At 43.7% G+C, this 21,069-nt stretch overlaps 1 protein-coding gene across 2 annotated transcripts in view; it reads right to left on the bottom strand.

The window, feature by feature from the left end:
* The window catches only part of MAP7 (microtubule associated protein 7), an 810,320-nt gene that overhangs the window by 319,471 nt on the left and 469,780 nt on the right, over positions 1 to 21,069 (bottom strand). For both annotated transcript variants that reach the window (XM_086927406.1, XM_086927405.1), the window contains one exon: positions 18,035 to 18,112. In XM_086927406.1, the coding sequence (XP_086783532.1) occupies positions 18,035 to 18,112 (78 nt within the window). The remainder of the gene's footprint in view (positions 1 to 18,034; positions 18,113 to 21,069) is intronic.

Raw genomic sequence — 21,069 nt, 5'->3', positions numbered from 1 at the left:
TGGGTACAGAATACTGCTGCACGTACTCTTTTTGGCTTACCCAGGCACTGCCATACTTCCAACCTCCTTCGTCGTCTGCACTGGCTACCAATTGAACAGAGAGTTAAGTTTAAAACCCTCTGCGCCACTCATAAGATTCTTCATGGTCAGGACCCTCGAATTCTCCAGGGTCTATGTACGACTTATGTCCCCTCTCGGGCTCTTCGCTCTGCTAATCTTCATCTGGCCCACACTATTAGAGTGCGTAGGTGTAGAGCTGGGGGGCGTTCCTTCAGGGCTTGTGCACCGATCTTGTGGAACTCTGCTCCTCTTGCTGCCCGGAGTACACAGGATCACTGTTTTTTTAGAAAACTGATCAAAACCTGGCTCTGCTCTACCATTTAGCTCTCTTCTCCTTACCTCCTGTCCGACTGCGCTGGGACGCCCCATTGCTGAGTCAGCCATGCGCACTACAAGTACATTTAAAATAAATAAATAAGTAAATAAAACATGGCTAATGTGTTTTTCCAATTACAAGAGTGCACACATGCTTGCTTGGCAGTGTTGGAATGGGCTCTAAATTAAAGAAAACCCATTCCATAATGGACACTGACGCGCACACATGCGCTGCGACGCATATGAATGCATTTGTCATGACCCATTTACTGTGACAAGTGTGCAAGCTTGCGTCGTGTCGCATGTGTGCACAAATGTCATGATGAATGTGACCTGTTTTAGTTTACTGCTATAACACGGCCGCATTAGAAGGGTAAGTTCAAATATGTTTTTTTTTTAAAGTACAAAAAAAAAAGTTCACAAGAAATGCAATAAAAGAATCGAGCAGTGCCAGTTGCACTTTGTGGCATCCAGGCCCTTGTTTAAAAAAAATGCAAAAAAAGATGAGAAGAAAATCAACTAGGAGGTATCGAATAAAGGAGGGGGGAGTAAAATGAAAAGATGGTGGTTGGTCTGGGAAAAAAAGGAGGAAAATGGGTGTAAAAAAAAAAAGGAATGATATGCACCCACCATGGAGTGCTTAATAGAAAGAAAAATAAGTCCCATAAAGTAGGCACTGAAAGATAAAAACTCATCCAATCACAACACTGACATCTAAATGCTCCTGTGGTGGAGAAACAGAAGAATAGAGAGGAAAGTCATTGAATCAGGGCTGACATCTGAGACCAACAATAAAACCGACTAGTAATGACCACAGGGCTGCCCAAAGCCCGCTCTAAGTATATGCTGTGTTTTGGTAACATTCAGTTTGCCTGGAAATGGCTACAGCTGTCAGTAGCGAAGACCTAGAAGGTATAAAGATTCTGATTCAGGAATTGGCTAAAGCTGTCACTAGCGAAGACCTAGAAGGTATAAAGATTCTGATTATGCTCAATGGATTTCTGGAGATGCTACTTCCACTTTTGTGAGAAGCACCTACAACCCACGTAATAAATAAAATCTGGGGACATATTCCACAGCTATTTAATCTCGCACCCCCGTGAACCAAAAGCACACATTTTTAATTTTGTGGACTGTGTGTGGAATCAAAACAGAACAAGCATTGGCATAGCCAATAGGTCCCGCTTTTGGGACCTTATAAGTATTTAGTTATGCAGCACAATATCCACGGTGCAACAACATCAACCATTGCATGGTTAAACACTTATAAGGTCCCATAGGAGAGACCTATTGGCTATGCCAATGCTTGTTTTTTTTGTTAGGCATGGGAAATTAAGTGATTTGCCCAGAATCACAGGATGTTCTGCGTCATTGCCGAGACTCGAACCCAGTTCCCCTGATTCGAGGTTGATCGCCATAGCTGTTAGGCCAACTCCTCTCCCAATCTTTCTATGGTGAAAGTCAACAGAAGTGGACTAGCCTTGAGAAACCAGGGCGTTTCTCCTTTGCGTGACTGACTCTTCACCAGCCCTACCAGTCTTTCAAGCACTGGCCAGCATGCCCTTAAAGAGAGTACTGTGAAGGCATGGGTGTTTGTTTTTTGTTTACCAAGCTTGTGAATATAATACCCTGATCAGTAAAATCCTGCTAGTAAAACCAGAGACCATGGAGGGTCATTGGGGAAAGAATGTGTGGCTGTCCCTCGACCCAGCGGCCTTTATCTGGGCTCTGTTTGCATGTATGAATGCTGAGGGTCTGATCAACTGCAGATGTTAGGAAGTTCTCACCACGCTCCAACAATGTGCGGATTGGAGGGTGTCTGGGGGCCTGGGAAACAGCTCTGGAAGAGATAGCACAGAGGAGAGGCGTGTGCATGAAGGATAGCATTCCACAGTGCAGCAAAGCAACTTTAAACAAAATAATAACGCAGGTCTGGAACCGCGAAAGGAAACTTCAGGGTACATATCTCGCCAATTCCTAGAAACATCCTCAGCGTCTCACTTGTGAACTGGAATTGTCAGCTTCAAAGACTACTCATCTTATTCACTGTATAAAATAAAAATAAATTAAAAAAACTCAAAAAAGGAGGGATGGGTGGGGTACATGCACTTGTGTTGACAGATATGGGACAGAAAGAGCACTTGGCCGGTAACTCAAAAATGTTGGCATTTGGTAGTAGTGGGTGGGGGGGTCAGAGAGAACATGACAAGGAAGGATGAAAAATCTTCGCGAGGAGTGAGATCTGAAAGTAACAGATCCCAAGTTACCTAGTCCATGAAGTAAGTAGGCACATATAGTCCATTGTTTTTAAGCTGCATGATGGGATTTGTAGTCCTGTGTAACCCATTATATAATCGGGATAATTCTCATAATCAAAATAAAGCTCCTGGACTGCATGTCCCGCTGTCACATATATCTGATAAACCTGAATGCTCTAGAGTATATATATTGTAAAAAAATGTTTTTTTTAAAAAGGCAATAAGAAAACACATGATTGCGAAACATAAAAAAAAAAACTGAAATCACCTAACGAGCTGGCACCCACTTTAAGAGGGAGCATCAGGGTTGTCATTGCACCTGAAAATCAGGATGCAACGCAGGACCTGCCTTGATCCCTCTGCTCCTCTACATGAACCCGAAGAGGACTATTTCCATTTGATCAATGTCCATCTCGCAATTGACAACGATGACAGACGAGTCCGACCTGTGTACCAAGAAGCCGGCAGTGCGTACCTGTCTGCGGGATTGGAGAGAGGGCTCTGGAAAGTAAATCATCTTACAGAGAAATAGACAACGTGATGTGTGGAACCACAAACACAGGAAGAAAGAAATGCAAAGTATCATTGTAAGAGACACAAAGTTCATTAAAAGATGGTGAAGGAGTAAGGCACACCGTCAAAAGTGAACATTCGACGAAATGCAGCTCGCTCTGAAATAGGAGGCAGCAAAAAGGTGCATGTTTGATGGTAACACGCACACAAAAATGCATCACATACACTAATGAAGGAAACACACAAAACGCACCCACTACAGAGGGAGCAACGTTAACAAAACAAACAGAGGGTGTTCCTACAACACCCTCCGTATGCTCCGCAGGATCTACAAGTGGATCCCGACCGAAACAAGACGAACAGTGACACAGGCCCTCGTCAGCAGCAGACTGGACTACGGCAACGCACTCTACGCAGGAATCCCAGCCAAACACCTACGACGACTACAACGCATCCGAAACCCCTCTGTCCGACTGATCGTCAACGTCCCCCGCCGCAGCCACATCACTCCCCACCTGAGAGATCTACACTGGCTACCCGTCGACAAGAGGACCACCTTCAAACTCTTCACCCACGCACACAAAGCACTCCACAACGCCGGACCAGCCTACCTGAACAGCAGACTCAGCTTCCACACCCACTGCCGCCAGCTCCGCTGCGCCAGCCTCGCCATCACTGCTGTCCCCCACATACAACAAACGACCTCCGGCGGCAGATCCTTCTCCTACCTCGCCGCCAAGACCTGGAACACCCTCCATTCCCACATACGGCAGACCCAAGAACTACTCGCCTTCAGAAGACTCCTCAAGACCCGGCTCTTCGAGCAGTGGATATGGTATAAATGTGCAAAATAATCACGTGCCTAAAAATTAATTAAGGCACGCAGTCTACTAAAATAAAGAGTAGCAACACAAAACCGAGACCAGGTGCTTTTTGTTTATAATCTTCGAGCAGTAGCAGCACCCCCCTCTATTCTCAGCGCCTTGGGACCCTCACAGGTAAGTAGCGCGCTTTACAAGTACTCTGATTGATTGATTGATTGATATTAACAGCTAACAAGCTGCTTGGCACTCATTTTCATGCGCACGGGAGCAAAGTGAAAGCAGCACGACGCGGCGGGAGAGGGGCGGAGGAGCGCTGAGAAAGCAATCAAGTGAGAGGAAAGCCAGATGGTGCCTGACCGGGCGCTGACAGCTAGCGGTTGTGTGCGTGCACGCACGCGTAAACGCAAGCGTAGGCCAGTCAAAGCAGCTTGTGGTAGCACTTTTTAAAGCCCCTACTAAATGTCTTGCAGAGCAGCGCATGCGCTGGCTCAGGCAAGACCTAAAAATGATGGTTTAATATATTGAATAGTAATGCTTTTCAATAGGCTGTATGATAAACTACAAGTATTTTTGTTCATGCTGATTGAAAAAGTAAACCGAGTTATTTCCCCTTAAAGTGTTAATTTTCTTTTACAAAGGAGTTCATTCCCACTGACCCTGCCTCTATAATCATCTGACCCGGTCGGAATAAGTCTATGGGGAGGGTTGCAAATTGCAATCTCGTTTGAGAATTAGGCCATACACCATCGATTAGAAGCGACAGGCCGTGGTGCAAGGAGGGATCACTGTGTTTGTTCAGTTTCTGCAGGTCTAGCCTTTTACAGGTGGACTGCAAACACACACCAAATTAAGTATCTATATGCTTGGGGAGGAGAGCAGGGCAGCCAGGAACCACTAAAATGTATTCTTGTTCCTGTCACTGCAGACAAAGCCTTTCCGGCAAGAGGATTCCGTTTTTAAGCTGCAGCTGAGTCACATGCTAGGAAGAAGTATTAGATGCGATGGGCGGGCCTCGAGTCAATGCAAGGGCCTGAAAGAATAGAGGGCGTCAGGGGGCGATTACACTATCTCGCTGACAATGAGAAAAATCGATTATGTAACAGTAAATTCGTTTCTTTTCTACATCACTTATGTGTTTTTTTCATTTAGTTGTTTGTGTGGTGACAAATGAGTGCGAGATCGCCACCAGACACAGATTGGAGGGAAAACCTAAACAAACCGAAATTAAAGCAACATCTAGGGCGCATTTTTTTTCGTTCATCAATAAATAGCACAAGGCTGTTTTTGACTTGTTTCTCTAACACTCACAAACCGGAACGAGATGTGTTCATGATATCCAAGAGACCCTATTGACAAGCTAGTGAATATATTTGTCCTCATCTAGGTTTAATCGGATCCTCAAGAGATCAGAGAGAGTAAAATCTCTGGGGGAAAAATGCACGGAGAGAAAAGAAAGGAGTGCTCAAAGGCACTAAGGGATGTAGGCACTAAGTTATGCAAAGTCTGAGAAAAAAATATTGAGAAGAAAAAGAAAGCAGCACCAAAGAGAGAATGATATTTGTTTAAACAGGGGAATTATCGCGAATAACGCTGGGAGAAGCTGTAAGTATCAGACTTCCACAAAGGTGATACAAGAAAAAGAAATGAGGGCGTTGTGTAAGGCGAAGGACCACATTTTTTTTAAGTTCTGAAAGCAACAACCAAATTAAGGATCATAAACTGGATTGTGATGAATCACAATGGCCACTGTCACGCTAGAAAAAGCATTGGCAAATCCAATGAGTCTGTCAGTCTTGTCATAGTTTTGGGAAAACTTAACTGTTGGATAAGCTTCCTGGCCCTCATCAATCTAAATAAATAAAAAAAAAACACTGGCTAAAAGCAAAGTGTTTTTGCTCTCAAAAAGCATGCATTTAACCTCACGCATAAGAGAACTACTTTGTGTTTGGAAGTGCTTCTTGCGACAGGCAGAATGCAGTCGCTGGCAGTGAAGTTAGCTAATGGCCGAAGAGGCTAATACTCTGCCCCATGGTGTAAAAGGCAGAAGAAAAATGTGAATGACAATAACAAACCAGTCGATGAATAGGGCTGGCTGAAAGCCCCTATAAGTATTTAATAAATGCAATTTTAGTAAAATCAAAAGGCAATTTTGCCAGAGAACTAGATGCAAAAACTGCAGCTTAAAGTCATTAGACGACTATACTATTCCAAGTGTCAAAGGTATTGAAGATAGTGTAAATTTGCCAAAGTAAATAGTGATATGGCTTAGTTTTTGCTGGCAGAATGCCTAAAGTTGAAAAATACATGCAATCATTTGTGGCCTCTCCAAAGATTAAAGCAGGACAGCATGAAGCTCAACGTCTAAAAGGCACCTACCTTTATCAAAATTACATTCGAGGAGGTGAACACCAGACCCATATTTGATGCACACAAAATGAGGTTGCCAAATTACATCCTTAATATTGAACTGTTTTCCATTACAACAGTAAAATATTTTGAGGAGTAATGTGTCAAACAGGATTCAAGAAGGTCTTACAATGTTATACTTAAAGCCCTTTTCTTGGGAGCTATCTCAAATAAAAAAAAGAATATTTATAAAGTAGTACGAAGGACACAGTGGGTAACTGAAAGTAGTCTTACATCCACTGAAATCATGGAAGAAGACTGACTGGGTGTTTAACTCTCTTCCCAGGAACACAGTAAAATTGGTGCCCTCACAAGTGGCAGGCCAAAAGGCCCATATCACCTTCCTGATTGGGGCAACTGAGCCCTTGAGTAATTTTGAATAAAAAGGAACATCTGGACTATCAATTGAGGGAAGAGGCTGAGCTTGCTGTGTAAGATGGGTGGTGGTAAGTAGTACAATGCATAATTCACTGTGGCCTGTGGGAGATGCAAGAGTGCAAACCCTATTCAACACTCACTGCATGCTACCTTGCTACCTCTTCCATTGCTTTAATGCTTACCAGGGGTTCGAGTATTCCACACAGCCCCGATAGTCACTCTGATTGATGGTTAAAAGGCAATAATTTAGGAGAAGTGGACCCCTTACATCCCCAGGCCTGGTACCACTGATAGCTACTTCCCAGCCCCTTGAGTTTCCACACTGTTCCACACCTCTTACATGTTGCTGTCACACTTTATTGCTCTTCAGTTTCACGCACTCTCACATGTTCAATCACCTGCCTGAAAAACAATGATCGCCAGTTCTGTCATAGTATAAAGATATTATGAGTCTAACCCCAATGTTCTGAAGAATCCCAGTGGCCGAAGAGGCGAGAGGGGAAAAAAAACTTGGAAAAAGATTTCCTCATTGAAATAAAATTCAAAAAATAAGTTTGGAAACAAGTGGTAGCTCGAAAGAACCACATTGGGAAAAATCTCAGACCAAAGAAGACTTGCACATAAGGTGGGAACGCATAATGTTCCTATCTCTCTTGAAAGGGGTAGAATGGAAAGGAAAGCAATGCATCAAGCCAGACGTAGAGGTGAAAAAAGATTCCCCTTCCTGTGTGTATTTAAGTGATGACAGCTTACACATATCAAACTAAACATTTAATTCTGCTACACTTTCACGAAAGGGTAAAATGTTGTCCACAAACCAAGAAAGAGGATCTCTTCCTCTTCGACAATACACAATGGCAGAGCATTAGGCACATGCCTCTGGCAATTGCTTGAATGTCTAAGTAGTCAGAAGAAAATCTCATAAAAATATAACTGAAGGCAATTTCCTCGGTTATCAAGCAGTGTGAATTTATAAAGGGGAAGAGAATTGTCCTCTTCCTTCTTGCATAAAGTGGTCTTGTGTTTTGTGGAGCTGGGTTATGTCCCACTGATGGAAGTGCAGGAGTACTATGAGTCAGATGAGGAAGTACGAGACTGGAACCCCAAGGTTGACTGAAGCTCCTGGACACAGCTTTAGTTTCTGAAGAATGCTCAAGACTGGATTACAAAGAAATACAAGGAGAAGCCTCCTGAAGCAGCTAACCATGAAACTGTCACCCTTGCATATTGACAAGAAGTGTTATCAGGGAAGCCCTGCAACATTAGGCTTATTCTCATCCGCCATCTTGCTAAGGCTGTGTACAGATAGGCCCTGCTACTAAAACCATGTATACAGAAGAGAGGCAGGGCAAACAAAGTTGTGCCACGACTGGTATTCGTAGACTTATATGTTCCCCTTGGACTACTTCAAAAGGAGTACCACAATCATAATTTAATTTACATAGTTCTTAAGTGCTTCTGTCTATGATAAGAAGAGAACACCACCTTTTCTTTCACAGATGATTCTTCTTTCGGAATGTTCTTTATTTCTTTTTGCTCATTCGTCTCAAATAAAACCAGAATATAATGGACGGAGGTGTCTATATGTGTGTAGTCATGTTCAACATGTTTCTTGCCCTATGTGTGTAAATCACTCGGCAATTTTCCAGGACCCATCTTGATGCACTCTCTACACGGGTGGTTGGTTATGGAAAATGAACCAATCACTCTGATGACCTTTCAATGAGGCACTTTAATAATACAAATCATGGGACCAACCCAATTTGGGTTCAAGCCACGCCTCATCAATAGTTAGGCAGAGCAACGATTGTTACAAAAGTTAACGTCATGAGTTTTCCTGGAAAACAGGTGCTGAGAATTTACCCCTTGCTCTGCCTCTGAGTGGGCTCGCAGATTCAAATTCATTTTGGAGCACCACCTCGCCTCATTTAATTTCTCCTCACATCACCTCACATCTCCACCACTAGGCCCCTCACACACACCTCACCTATAAGGCTAGGGAAAAAGATCTCAGACAAAGAGCCCCTCATAGGGTGCCCGTCAGACATTGCAGTGACGGCCTGATGAGGAGCAAGCTCTATGATGAAGCATGACACACAAATGGGTGTGTGAGGGCTCCACTTGCCAAATTGGGAGACACCCCAACTCCACTATTGGGTAAGGGTATTGGCCAATCTAGCCTCCTTGTTTCCCCACCCTACAGGAACCGCATACTACTTTGGTGCAATACGAAGGAAGACCAGGTGCCGTGCACAACTTGTCCCACAAAGGATGTCGAGTGCCAAGTGGTAGGTTTTTCTGTGAGATCACCAACAAGTCTTGGCAAAGATAACCAACACAGAAGTCAAAGAAGGTGCAATGTTGGTACCAGTAAGGTCCAGGGGACTCACCACAAGCAGGAGAGTCAAGGCAGACCCCGAGAAATCAGGGGATCCCAAAAGAAATAGAGGTTACCCCCAACAGGACCCACAGGCCGGATGCATTGGAGTCGCAAGAGAACCTCAAGCATCTCACCAAAAGATGCAGGCCACGGTGCACACAATGTGACGTGGACAAAGACTTTGGTTGCTGGAGATGCTTGAGGTTGGGGCTACTTGGAGCCTAAAGATTTTGGTGGAAGGAAGCCAACAAGCCTTTGCAACTGCAAGTTGACGTGGTGCACATGGGTTCGGTTATTGCTGCACCCACGAGGGACACTGGCCTCAAACTTGGTAGGAGAGCAGGGCAGGGCAGGCCTCGAAAGCTGTGGAGAACCACCACCTGTGTTGCAGAACCTTTCGGAGTCCGGAGGAGCTCAGGATCAGCAGACCGGTCGACTTAGTTGCGGTGCCTGCGGAAGCAGGTAAGTGACTTCTTCACTTCCAAGGAGATTCCTTCAGGTGTCTTTGATGTCCACATGCCTTGGAAGGTTCGGGAAACATCCTTTACGACGCAACTTTTACCACGCAGTGCCTTTAAAACGCAGGTTTTTCAACGCAAGTCATTACAACAAATTGCGCTGGGGGGCGCTGTAGGATAGGTAATAGTTTAATTTACTATCCAACACCTTCCCTACTATCCACGGGGACTGGAGTTGGAATAGTAATTTAAACTATTCACTATCCAGCACCCCCCAACGCAAGTCTTTGTAACGACTTGGGTTGAAAAACCTGCGTTGTAAAGGCATGCGTGGTAAAAGCATGCGTTGTAACAACGTACATCCAGAAGGTCCCTGTACAGTGCACAGACGATGCAGCAGTCTGGAAGGGAGACAAAGCAGAGCCCAAACTAAGTCCAGTAAAGTCCAGAGTGCAGAAGAAGAAGTGGTGTCTGATCTGAATCTTGTCCTACGGCAAATCTGGGCATCCACCCACAGGTAAGCCCTTAAGTAACCTAAAGAAAGGGTTGGGACGATTCAGAGGACCCACCTAGGGGAGAGTCTGGACAGGGGGAGGCGACTCCTATGTCCTTTGTCCAGTTTCGTGCCAGGGCGGGAGTCAACGACTACCAGAGTTGGTTTGAACTGGACAATGCAAGGAGGCACCAAATGTGCCCCTCATGCAGACTGAGTGGCGATGGCAAGCGCACCCAACCGGTCCCAATACACTGAATCCTGTCTGGGAAGGTGTCCCCCCCTCTCTGTGACAGGATGCCTATTTTTCTGACTTCCCCTGCTTGAGCATGGCTCAGAAGCAGGAGGGCAGAATTGTGTCTCTGGTCGGCAGCAACCATTTTGTGCTGTTCGGCTCTAGAAGGCTGGCACTGGGAACACAGAGCCTAACAGGGGGCTCTTCCAGTGCTTGGAATCATGCTCCCACAACGTTTACGATGTGGAGGTGTGATTCCAACATGTTTGATATTAAACATTATAGGATTCATTGCAGCCAGTTTCAAGAAGGTCATTATGTAATTGCGAGGTGACTCTATATAGTATATGGCTGCTTCACTGACAACCTGGGATAATGGACTCTGTAGGTTGTAGGGGTATCCTGCTCATGCAGGGACACCCTGTCACTTAGAACCAAGTACCCTGCCTTCAGGAATGAAAAGGCCTACTAGAAGGGTGACTTATAGGTTTTAAGTGCAGTGACCCAAGATATAGGAAACCTATATCTGTAGTAAGTGGTGCTAGCATTGCAGCCATCTTACACAGGCTGCAATGGCAGGCCTGTAGTTCCATATTGAATAGTCTCTCATGGGTGGCATAATGCATGCTTAAACCCATGGGAGATCTCTGGGGTATCAATGCCCGGGTACCTTAGTGCCATGTACTAGGGACTTATAACTGTAGTCCAGTATCCAATCTGGGATACACCTAAGTACTGAACACATCAATTTAAGGGAGAAAGCAGATAGACTGAGGCCTTGATTAGCAGGATCCCAGTCAGACTAGTCAATACCAGGTTAGCACCAGGCAAAAAGTGGGGGTAACCATAAAAGCAGATACTACTTTCCTACATTGTTATTATGCAGCGAGGGAGTGAGAGTCTCCCTGGACAAGGCTTGGAAAGCTTTTGTTAGGGTCACAAACTACCTCCCTTATGGGATGTAAACCACCTGCCTCAGTGGCGCCACTATCACCACCAGTCCTGGAAGCAGGGTCCCACCTGGAATTCACAATACTTATGTTCTTGAGCACAAGTGGACCAAATGGAGGGTTAACAGGGATGCTTTTAGTTTTGGGGGTTTCTGCCTGTGTTGAATGACCAGATATCATTAAACCTATGGGTCTTAGCATGCAGTTAGCCATGTAGCGGCCTCATTCACATGCTCCAGGGCCTCTACTGGCCTATATTGTGATTTGAGCTGTTCTTCATGGTGTTAACAAGCCTGAGAACAAGACTGAAAAGGGGGTGTCCTAAGAGACAGAAGTCTGGTAGAGTTAGACTGCTAATTCCAGGGAAGTTCTGACTCTCCTCCAGAACCACTTGGAAAGGACCTAGGGGGCTCAGTTCTAACCCTCCTTGATTTTCTCCCGGCAATTGTGTGAGGTGTGACACCTTGCTTAGGTAAGACTTGTGAGAGAGACCTGCATGGGCTGAGACTGGCCCAACTTACCAATGCAAACACACTGATTTCCCAAGCTCTCACTAGTGCTTCCTGAACGCAAAAATGTCAAGGGTCATCACGTCCAGCAGCAGAGATTCTAGCTTGGAGAATGTCTCAGTCTCTGAAAGGCCTCTGATTACTGGAGTGAGCAACTACTTGGTCCTTACTAACTGCAACTATCTGACAATGTTGGAGGAAAGATAGACGTAGAATCCACAATTTTCTTCCTTAGAGAGGTTTCTAATAAGTTACATGCAGAAGGACAAAGGGATCCTTCAGTACCGCCCTGAGTGTCGGCGAGTAAGGTACTCCATTGAGACTCAATGCTCTGCTTTCCATTCTTCCTCCATGAGATGAAATCAAACCTTTCCTCTAGGACATGGCCACAGTTGCTCTACATAAGTGAGAGACATTTTTATTACAGACAATTTTTCCATGAAGGAACACGCACAATAGTGAATCAAGGACAAATTCCCCAGACAGGACAGAGTACGTTTGGTCTGGTTAGGTGCTGTTACTCACTTGTACAAAACTAAAAATACCTTGATTCAAAGTTGCAAATTAGTCTGCACAAGCTAAAGTATGAAAGAAAAAGAGAAAAAAGCAGAATACAAAAAGAAAATACTTCTGGGATTAACCCTGCACTTCATTTCCAGACCGCAGCAACCAGCACAAATAATAGAGGCAAGTGGAGATGCTATACATCGATCTGGGAAATTGAACGTAGTGCAGGGTTGCATGCGTATGTCTATATGTGGTACACAGCTCTGAAGAACAGCTCTGAGAAGCAGTCTTTGGCCTCACAGGAGAATAAACATGGGTTGGAGCAGAAGAGCTCAGACAGATGATTACTCAAGACTGCAGAGAATAGTAATCATAGAACATTCAGTTATCTAAGTTGAGATAAATATGTGTTCCTTTATATATCATGAGTCATTACCAACTGGCAGGACATGTTCAAATATCATATGGAAGTTAGCCTCCTTATTTTTGTAGATTTGCTCCTGGGCATAGAGAGCATCTAGTTTCTGTGTTGTGACAAGGAAGTAAACATCTGGAACATTTATCATGCAGAGCCACTCCCCAGTGACGACAGGATTTGCATCTTGCTCACAATACTGACGTTAATTGTCAATGGGGAAAAAAATTGAAAATATTAATGCCCAAGATTTGTGGAGGCTACCTTTCCTACTATTGGCTGTGAACAAGTGTGAACCATACAAAGGGCTACTTGGAGGACCAGTCTCTGGAAGGACCTCCAACTACAGCAATAGATTATTTAAAATGGATCACAGTATTAGAGATGAGGGAACTGAGCAAGGCGGACCAAACCCAGATATCAACAGTAATGAACCTCTTGCTGAGAAAACAGAAAGACTGTTCCTGAATTGTAATTGGGTGGTCCTCCATGCTTAGAGAACAGAATGGAAAGGGGAGACCACTCGGTCACCCCGAACGTATGGATGGGTGCCCCGATCCCCCAGGAAACCGTTGCGGGCGGGGGGCGTGTCCCGGCCGGTATGCCCGTAGCGGGATGGTCGGAGCACGCTCCCCCCGCCTAAAAAGGGTTGTTCTAAACACCCTCCCCGGAAGTCCGTGCACCTATGGGCGGGATGGGGTCGCGGCCCCGCCTTCCCGCTGCTGGATAAAAGGCGCGGGAATCCAGGAAAGCGTCCTCTTGTTCCTGCGCTCTGAAGTCTGCACCACTCGTCGCTCGTGAGCCCTCAAGGGAACAATTCAGAAAAGGGGGTGGTTTTCTGAATCATTTTTGTCCACCATAAGCGTGGAAGGGTATACTCAGATGTGAGTCCCTAGCTCATTGCACCATCAGGATTCAAGCAAGCCGGGCCGAAGACGGCTGAAATGCCAGAAACCGGTCCCCGGTAGCTTGTTTCCTTCCCAGTATAAGAATTGGCTTGGTAGTTTGATCTGCCCTGTTCCCATGATGCACTGGGCCAGGGTCAGACTAATTTGCATATAGCCAAGTTCTGAGCTGGGATGGTGCAGTGAGCTAAAAAACGGTGATGGATCAAGCCCTGATCTTTGGACTGGGTAAGAGTGGTCTGCTTAATTCGGACACTCTGTTCATCACCACCCCCTTTTCTGAATCATTTTTGTCCACCATAAGCGTGGAAGGGTATACTCAGATGTGAGTCCCTAGCTCATTGCACCATCAGGATTCAAGCAAGCCGGGCCGAAGACGGCTGAAATGCCAGAAACCGGTCCCCGGTAGCTTGTTTCCTTGCCAGTATAAGAATTGGCTTGGTAGTTTGGTCTGCCCTGTTCCCATGATGCACTGGGCCAGGGTCAGACTAATTTGCATATAGCCAAGTTCTGAGCTGGGATGGTGCAGTGAGCTAAAAAACGGTGATGGATCAAGCCCTGATCTTTGGACTGGGTAAGAGTGGTCTGCTTAATTCAGACACTCTGTTCATCACCACCCCCTTTTCTGAATCATCCTCAAGGGAACAAGCTGCAGTTTTTGGACCCACCCACCAGCCCCTGTTGCAAAAATTTGGGAGTAAACAAAGTTCTAAGTTGCAATTTGTTGGTAATAAAACATGTCTTGGGGGAATCGTTGCCTTCATCGTAAGTCGATGCCAAGAGTATGCATGTAACTGAATACTTGCTTATAGGCCTTTTTTCCTTTGTAGAAATGTTAAGGAATGTATGCAATAAAGAACGTTCTGTGCTATAGGACCTTTCTTCCTTTGTAGCAATGTTAAAGTCATTGAATATATCGAGCTGTACTTTAAGAGTAAGCATATGTTTTTCTCCCTAGTAGGTAACTAACTGTCGTATTTATTTAGTCTTCGGTCGGGCGGTAAGGTCATGATCAGTGAGCAGTGATTTCAAGGTCCCTAGGGGGGGCGCCACCCATTATGGATGGGAGCGCCCGGGGGGAGGCGGCCATTGGCCCCTCCCACAGGGGGGCGGCACCCATTACGGATGGGTCGCCCAGGGGGAGACGGCCATAGGCCCCTTCCAGGGGGAGACGGCTATATGCCCCTCCCAAGAATTTCCCGGGGGCCGGATATCCGCTCCGGCGGAAGAGAGTGCGGGGAAAGGGGGGGGGGAGGGGAGTCTACGCTGTCCTTCTTACGGATACCCCGCACGGGAACTCGGACGACCTTAAGATGGCGTCGAGTGAAAGGGGGCCCCCACGACAAGGGAAGTTACAGTTAGCTACGAGGGTAAAGTCCTCTGTGCAAGCTCCACTCACATGTGAGGGCGGGAATTTGGTGATAGGGACCTGACACAGGTTAAGACCTTGCCGTTGGCCCCTAACGTTAGGATGTACAAATTCATATGCAATGCATTATGTCATGATGTTAGACTCCATTAGGAAATCTTTGTATTAGAGATTTGTTAAGGTTAGCCTGAATACCTGTCTTCATCAAATGTAATGGAAGTTGAATTTGTACATGATACATGAAACGTTTTTAATTTAAAGTTTTAAATTGTGTTTAATAATTTTAATAAATACGGCCAGGGGGTCGTGAGGCCCCCCTGCCTTCCAAAAGTTCAAACTGTGTCTGCCCATTGGGATTGGTGGTGGAAGGGGTGGCGGGCATCCCGGCCCATAAGGCTGTTACTGCATTGTAATTGGGTGGTTTTGATAATGTAATGGGAACAGTAACTTATATTTCATGGAGCAGGTGCCATAAAACAGAAGTTACCAATATTCATTCCTATTTTAAAGCAAGCCAGGCTGCAATGATGGTAGGAAAAGTAATTACAATAATAAAGTGCTTGGCTCATACAGTTCTGAAAAGGTTTGTCAAGAGATGCAGAGATTTAGAAAGATTTGCATGAAATAGATTGCTGTTGTCTCCATCTCCCCATTTTACAAAATGGAATCATTTTATCTCTCAAATATCAAAATTAAGGCCCTACATCTTCTTCGGTAATTCCGTAGTTACGGAGGATTAATCTATGCATACTGTGTTGAAAATAACATGTTCTCTCTTTCCTGCTACTGACCTCTACCTACATTGATGCGCAAAATAATCCCACAAGACAATGAAGGGTACCAGCCTCCAGACATTGGACTTGCAAGGGTGAGGCTAGGACACTACGTTCAAAGGCGAAGACACTGCTTCCTTAAGACAGATAAACTACTCCATTAAAAAACACAGGGGAGATTCTTATACTTCACATTGTTATTTGCGGAAGCAGTGGTTAGCTAAAAGGTAAAATGGAAATGTTAAAACTGGTAACAGATGACTTTTTGGAATAATGTGAATATTGATCATTTTAATTCTGTCTGTATTTTGTCAGTTACTGATTTTAACTAATTGCCTATTCTTCCACCTAGCTTCTGTTCATTAGACAATCCTCTATATTTTCTCATAACACTATTACCTATAATTAATTATTAAGGTATTTGATTTTAATGTCTGGAAGACACGCTGTGTTTGAATTTAACACCTGTACTGTGTTGCATGTTTATTATCTAATACACATTTCAAACTTCTAGAGAAGCTAGTCCTGAAACTGCATTTCGTGTACTATGTACGTGATGTTGAGGACCCAAGTACAGCAGGCACAGTTGTAGAGCAACCCATGAAACATTGAAATAAAGGAACCCTACTCTTTGAATTTGGCATTTTACTCCCCAAAAAGGCTGAAAGGCAAAAGTAAATCTGTAACTGAGAAATTAGAACAAACACCAATTAAGAAATCTCTACACTCGGGTGTTCATAAGGGTAACTGCAAATTGTCTGTCAGCCTTCCAGTAAGAAATGGGAGCAAATGGGGAAGGGTGTGGGCCGCCCAAGTCTTCCTTCCATGTGCATAATACTCCAAACCCCTTTCATGCTAGGAGGACAAAAATTTAGGTCTAAAGAAGTAGGAAATAAAAAAATACCAATCCTAGTTTCAATGTAAATAAAAATAAAATCACTAAATATGTATGGCATGATCAAGTATGTTTACACAGGATGTTTATTTGTTCAATGTGATTCAAGTGTGCAAGGGTCTAATTTGTCAAGGAGTAAAACACAACATATTTTGCTGGATTTTGCCTAGGATCTCCAGAGGGGTCAGAATCAGTCGATGTGCTTCAGTAAATGGAGACATCCTTGCAACCGTGTTCAGCCACAATGACGCAAAGCAGGAATACTGGACTTTAGAATGGGGATAATGATTTAATTCAAGGTGCACCATTAAATTGTTCTGCTGGTACATGTGCAACTTCTAAAAGCCTATGGACAGCAAATGCTATTTCGTCTTCTTGTGGGTGGCCAGTCTATAGGCTTAATACATTAGTACAATTATGTTAACTATAACACATAACATTGTACTATATTCAATATGAGGTTTCCATATGTTAATTCATAGGAAGGCCAAAGATGCGCAACTACCTTTTAAACCAAGGTGTGGTGAACATTTTTCCTAACAAGACGCAAGAAGACATGCATTCTCCAAGTACATCATAGAGGACCCGTCATCATTTGTAGTGATCCATGAAGAGAAAGACGGGTAGAGAATACAAAAACCCATTCGCAAACCCGGATATGCTACTTGCCAGATATGCAACTGGGTTTAATTTGCGATGCAACATCTGTACTAAATGGTCACAGCATAAATCTTATGAGCCGCCTAATGATTATTAATCATCCCATGTGAATGACTGCAAATGCAGGCATGATGGCCTGGCTTGGACAGCAGACTACCATTTTAGCATTTCTTTCCTCAAACGATAAACACTTCCTTTTTTTAACGCACTGGTGTTACTTTATAAATATGTTTCCAGTTTGGGAACACAACCACTGTCTGTTCCCTTCAAGGCTTACTACCATGATCCCCAAAAGGACAGCTTTCCCTTTCCAAATCAGATACCACCCCCTTTGAGGTGGTTTTGTCTGATCAATGTTTTGCGATTGCAAAGCATTGTTACGATTTGTCTTTAAGCAGTGGTACTGCCTGATCAAAGCAATAAGGCTACACATTCAGAAATGACCTCAAGATCCTGGTCTTATGCCACATCTTTTCTATCTAATAATCGTGATTTTAAAGTGGTTTGCCAACTAGATCAGTAAATTATGTTATACGCTATATATATATGCCACTAGAATTTTCATTAATGCTACTTCAGATCCATCTTATAGTTCCATTTACCCTCATGACACTAAAGTGATTAGCGTATGTGGGTGGCATTTAAACAATAATGATAAATACATTAAACTGACAGAGCAAAGAAAAGCACATTGGTGATATTAACAGCAGAGGATGACAATAAGCACTCACCTATTTGCTTTTCACGCTCCACTCTTCGTTCCTTTGCTAATCGTTGTCGGTCATCAACCTTTAGGACTGGTTGAAGCTCTAAAAGAATGACAAAGTAAGGTTCATAACTATATGACTAGCAACAAACAGCCAACTCTGTGTGAATGAAGGTCTACACGCCTTCTGTACAGAAGGAAAGGGGGAGTTGCATATTGGTATTGCGAAGAGGAGGTTGATGGGTAGAAGGTGAAATTAATGTTGCAAGGTTCTATCGCAAATTAGGCATGAATATAGCCTCCACAGCCTTATTATTTCAATCAACCTTTATACATATCCTAAACTGAAAACTTTTAAAATCCTTAAATAAGGAAAGTATTATTTTTTCATGTTTGCTGCACATAACTGAAATATAACTGAACACATATTATAACATCTGAAGATCCAGGAATCCAATCTAATCCAAATTCTCCTATTATGGAAGAATGATGTAAGAAGCATCTGGAATGTGTTCAAATATTTGCTTGAGTAACTTTCCCACTTTACTAAAGAAATGCAAATTCCACATTTACAAACTAACAAGATAATGGCAGTTTTATCACTCAGATACCAAAAAAACCACTAGCAAGTTTCTGTGAGGATACCATTTATTGGGAGGCGGATTTATAATAATTACAGTGTGAGGCTGTATGAAGTAATCATTTTCCTACCCAGAGTGATAGTTGGTGTCTTGGTCAGAAAACACACTGTTAAAACTATAGGGTTTTTTCCATTGTTGATAATATAAATGAGATTCCAGGTCTTTTAAAAATGGCAGCAGTGTTTTGGGCACCTTTCTTTAGAGGAACGTTCAGCTGGCACCTAGAAAAATTAAACAGTTTCAAGACACTCACACAGGCTAAATTTGTGTACAAGGATTCGAATTGTATGTACATAATTGGTGGATAGCTTCCAAATCTGTCATCTATCTAGACTTATATTTGCCAGTTTCAGAGTATTTTAAGCTGAACTTTCTTTTTGGTAATTATAGTCCCCGAACTGTTAACAGCAATGTTATGACTAGATTTAGCCACTAACTTCTACATTCATAGTAGGCAGCACCTCTGATGGTTACAGGTAAAGAAGTACACAATTTAGTGCAACCTAAAACTGAAAAATTCATAGTTTCATGTGGGTAGAGAAGAAAACAAGTTGCTTACCTGGAACTGCAGTTCTCAGGAATTGGAATCTTTCATAGATTCACTAGCTTGAATCATTCCCCGTCATCGAGATGGGAGTCTCCGGTACCATAGAAATGTAATGTCATAATAGACATAGAACATAGAGGCCTTAGGCCTTTTGGTTTAAGAACATATCCTAGTCAATATGTAAAAAACCTTAAAACTTAAGAGTCAAGCAATCCGGTCACGCCACCCTGTAGAACCTTCCTGAGAGAAGCTCCAGTTCCTCAGATTTTCCCAACACTCATGCGTGCATATACGTAGTACTGTACTGAGAGGAATAAAGATGAGCTTCCCAGGGGAGGTGGGTGGGTCACGTATGTATCGAGGAACGATTTCAATATTAGAGAACTACAGTTGCAGGTCGGTAACTTATTTTCTTACTCCAGTATTGGAACTTTCATAGATTCATATACTTGAATCAGAGTAGAGAGCAGTAACAAGCACATTTTGTACAGATACAACTCATCATCTAGTGCAAACGACAATACATATAAACATATAAGCAATAAGCAAAATGCGCGTAAGAATTAAGCGGTTGGGTGTAAGAAAGCAATGGCTCCCCTTTATTGAAAAAGATGCCTTAGAACCGCTTGCCCCACTGCTGTATCTCTGAGGGCTTCTGAATCCAAGCAGTAATGTTGCATAAAGGAGTGCGCACTCCTCCAAGTTGCTTGCAGGTATCTGGCAACGACACACCAGCAAACAATGCCGTGGACATGGCACTTGTGGAATGAGCACGCACCTTTAAATTCAAACGCCGACAAGCCTTCCGATGACAGGATAGAATGGCCTTAAATATCCATCTAGAGATGCTCTGTTTTGTTAGAGGGAAACCCTTTCTTGGTGCGCTGTAGGCTACCAAGAGTTGGTTGAATTTGTGAATTCGCTTAGTTCTTTCCAAATAAAACTATGAGTATCTTTTGTTATCCAGAGAATGTAGTGCTTGATGAGCTGATGCATGAAGGATTGGAAACAATTACTTCAGAATCACAGGCTAAATAAGAAGGAAGTCCGATAGGACTTTAGTTTGTGCGTAGAATAACCCTTTTGTTTCTGAACTGGAAGAAGGGCTCCTAGATTGTGAAAGCCTGAATTTCGCTAACTCTTTTTGCTGAGGTGAGAGCGAGGAGGAGAGCTACTTTCCAGGAGAGAAATTTAATTTCTGCTTTATGCATAGGCTTGAAAGGATATTTAATTAACAGTGCAAGTACTGTGTTGAGCTGTCAAAGCAGCGGAGGAGGCCTCACCGGTGGAAATGTTCTGAGTAATCCTTTGATGAATTTCTCAATGAGCCTCACAGGCAATAGGAATAGTGTGTTGGGGATTTCCTAAAGCGAGAAATGGCTGCGAGATGTACTTTAATGGAGGCATTAGCCAAGCTCGATTGAGCAAGGTGTAGAAGGTAAGGTAAAATCTCTTCAAGAGAAGAGGAGATGGAATGTACATTAGCTCTCTGGCACCATATGCACAACATTTTCCACTTAGAGCAGTATGTTTTGTTTGTATTGTCCGCCCTTGCTCTAGCTAGTATGTCCCTGCAATCCAAAGGATTGTTCTGATGTCCAAATTTGTGGTACTCAGAAGCAAGGCTGGTAACCAAAGAGACTTGGGTCTGGATGCAGAACTTGTCCCTGGCTCATCATCAGAAGCGATAAGATCAGTTAATGTCAAATGTGAAGCTGCACTGAAAGGAAGAGAAGCTCTCTGAACCATTGCTGGCAAGGCCCTTCTAGGGCTGTGAGTATCATCTAGCAGGACTCAGCCTTCATCTTGCTGGCGATTTTTGAGAGGAGAGGAATTGGAGGAAAGATGTATGCAATCAAAAATGCAGACCCC

The sequence above is a fragment of the Lissotriton vulgaris genome, chromosome 6, assembly GCF_964263255.1.
Source record: "Lissotriton vulgaris chromosome 6, aLisVul1.2, whole genome shotgun sequence".
Lineage (NCBI taxonomy): Eukaryota > Metazoa > Chordata > Amphibia > Caudata > Salamandridae > Lissotriton > Lissotriton vulgaris.
This window is presented reverse-complemented; position numbering and strand designations above follow the sequence as displayed.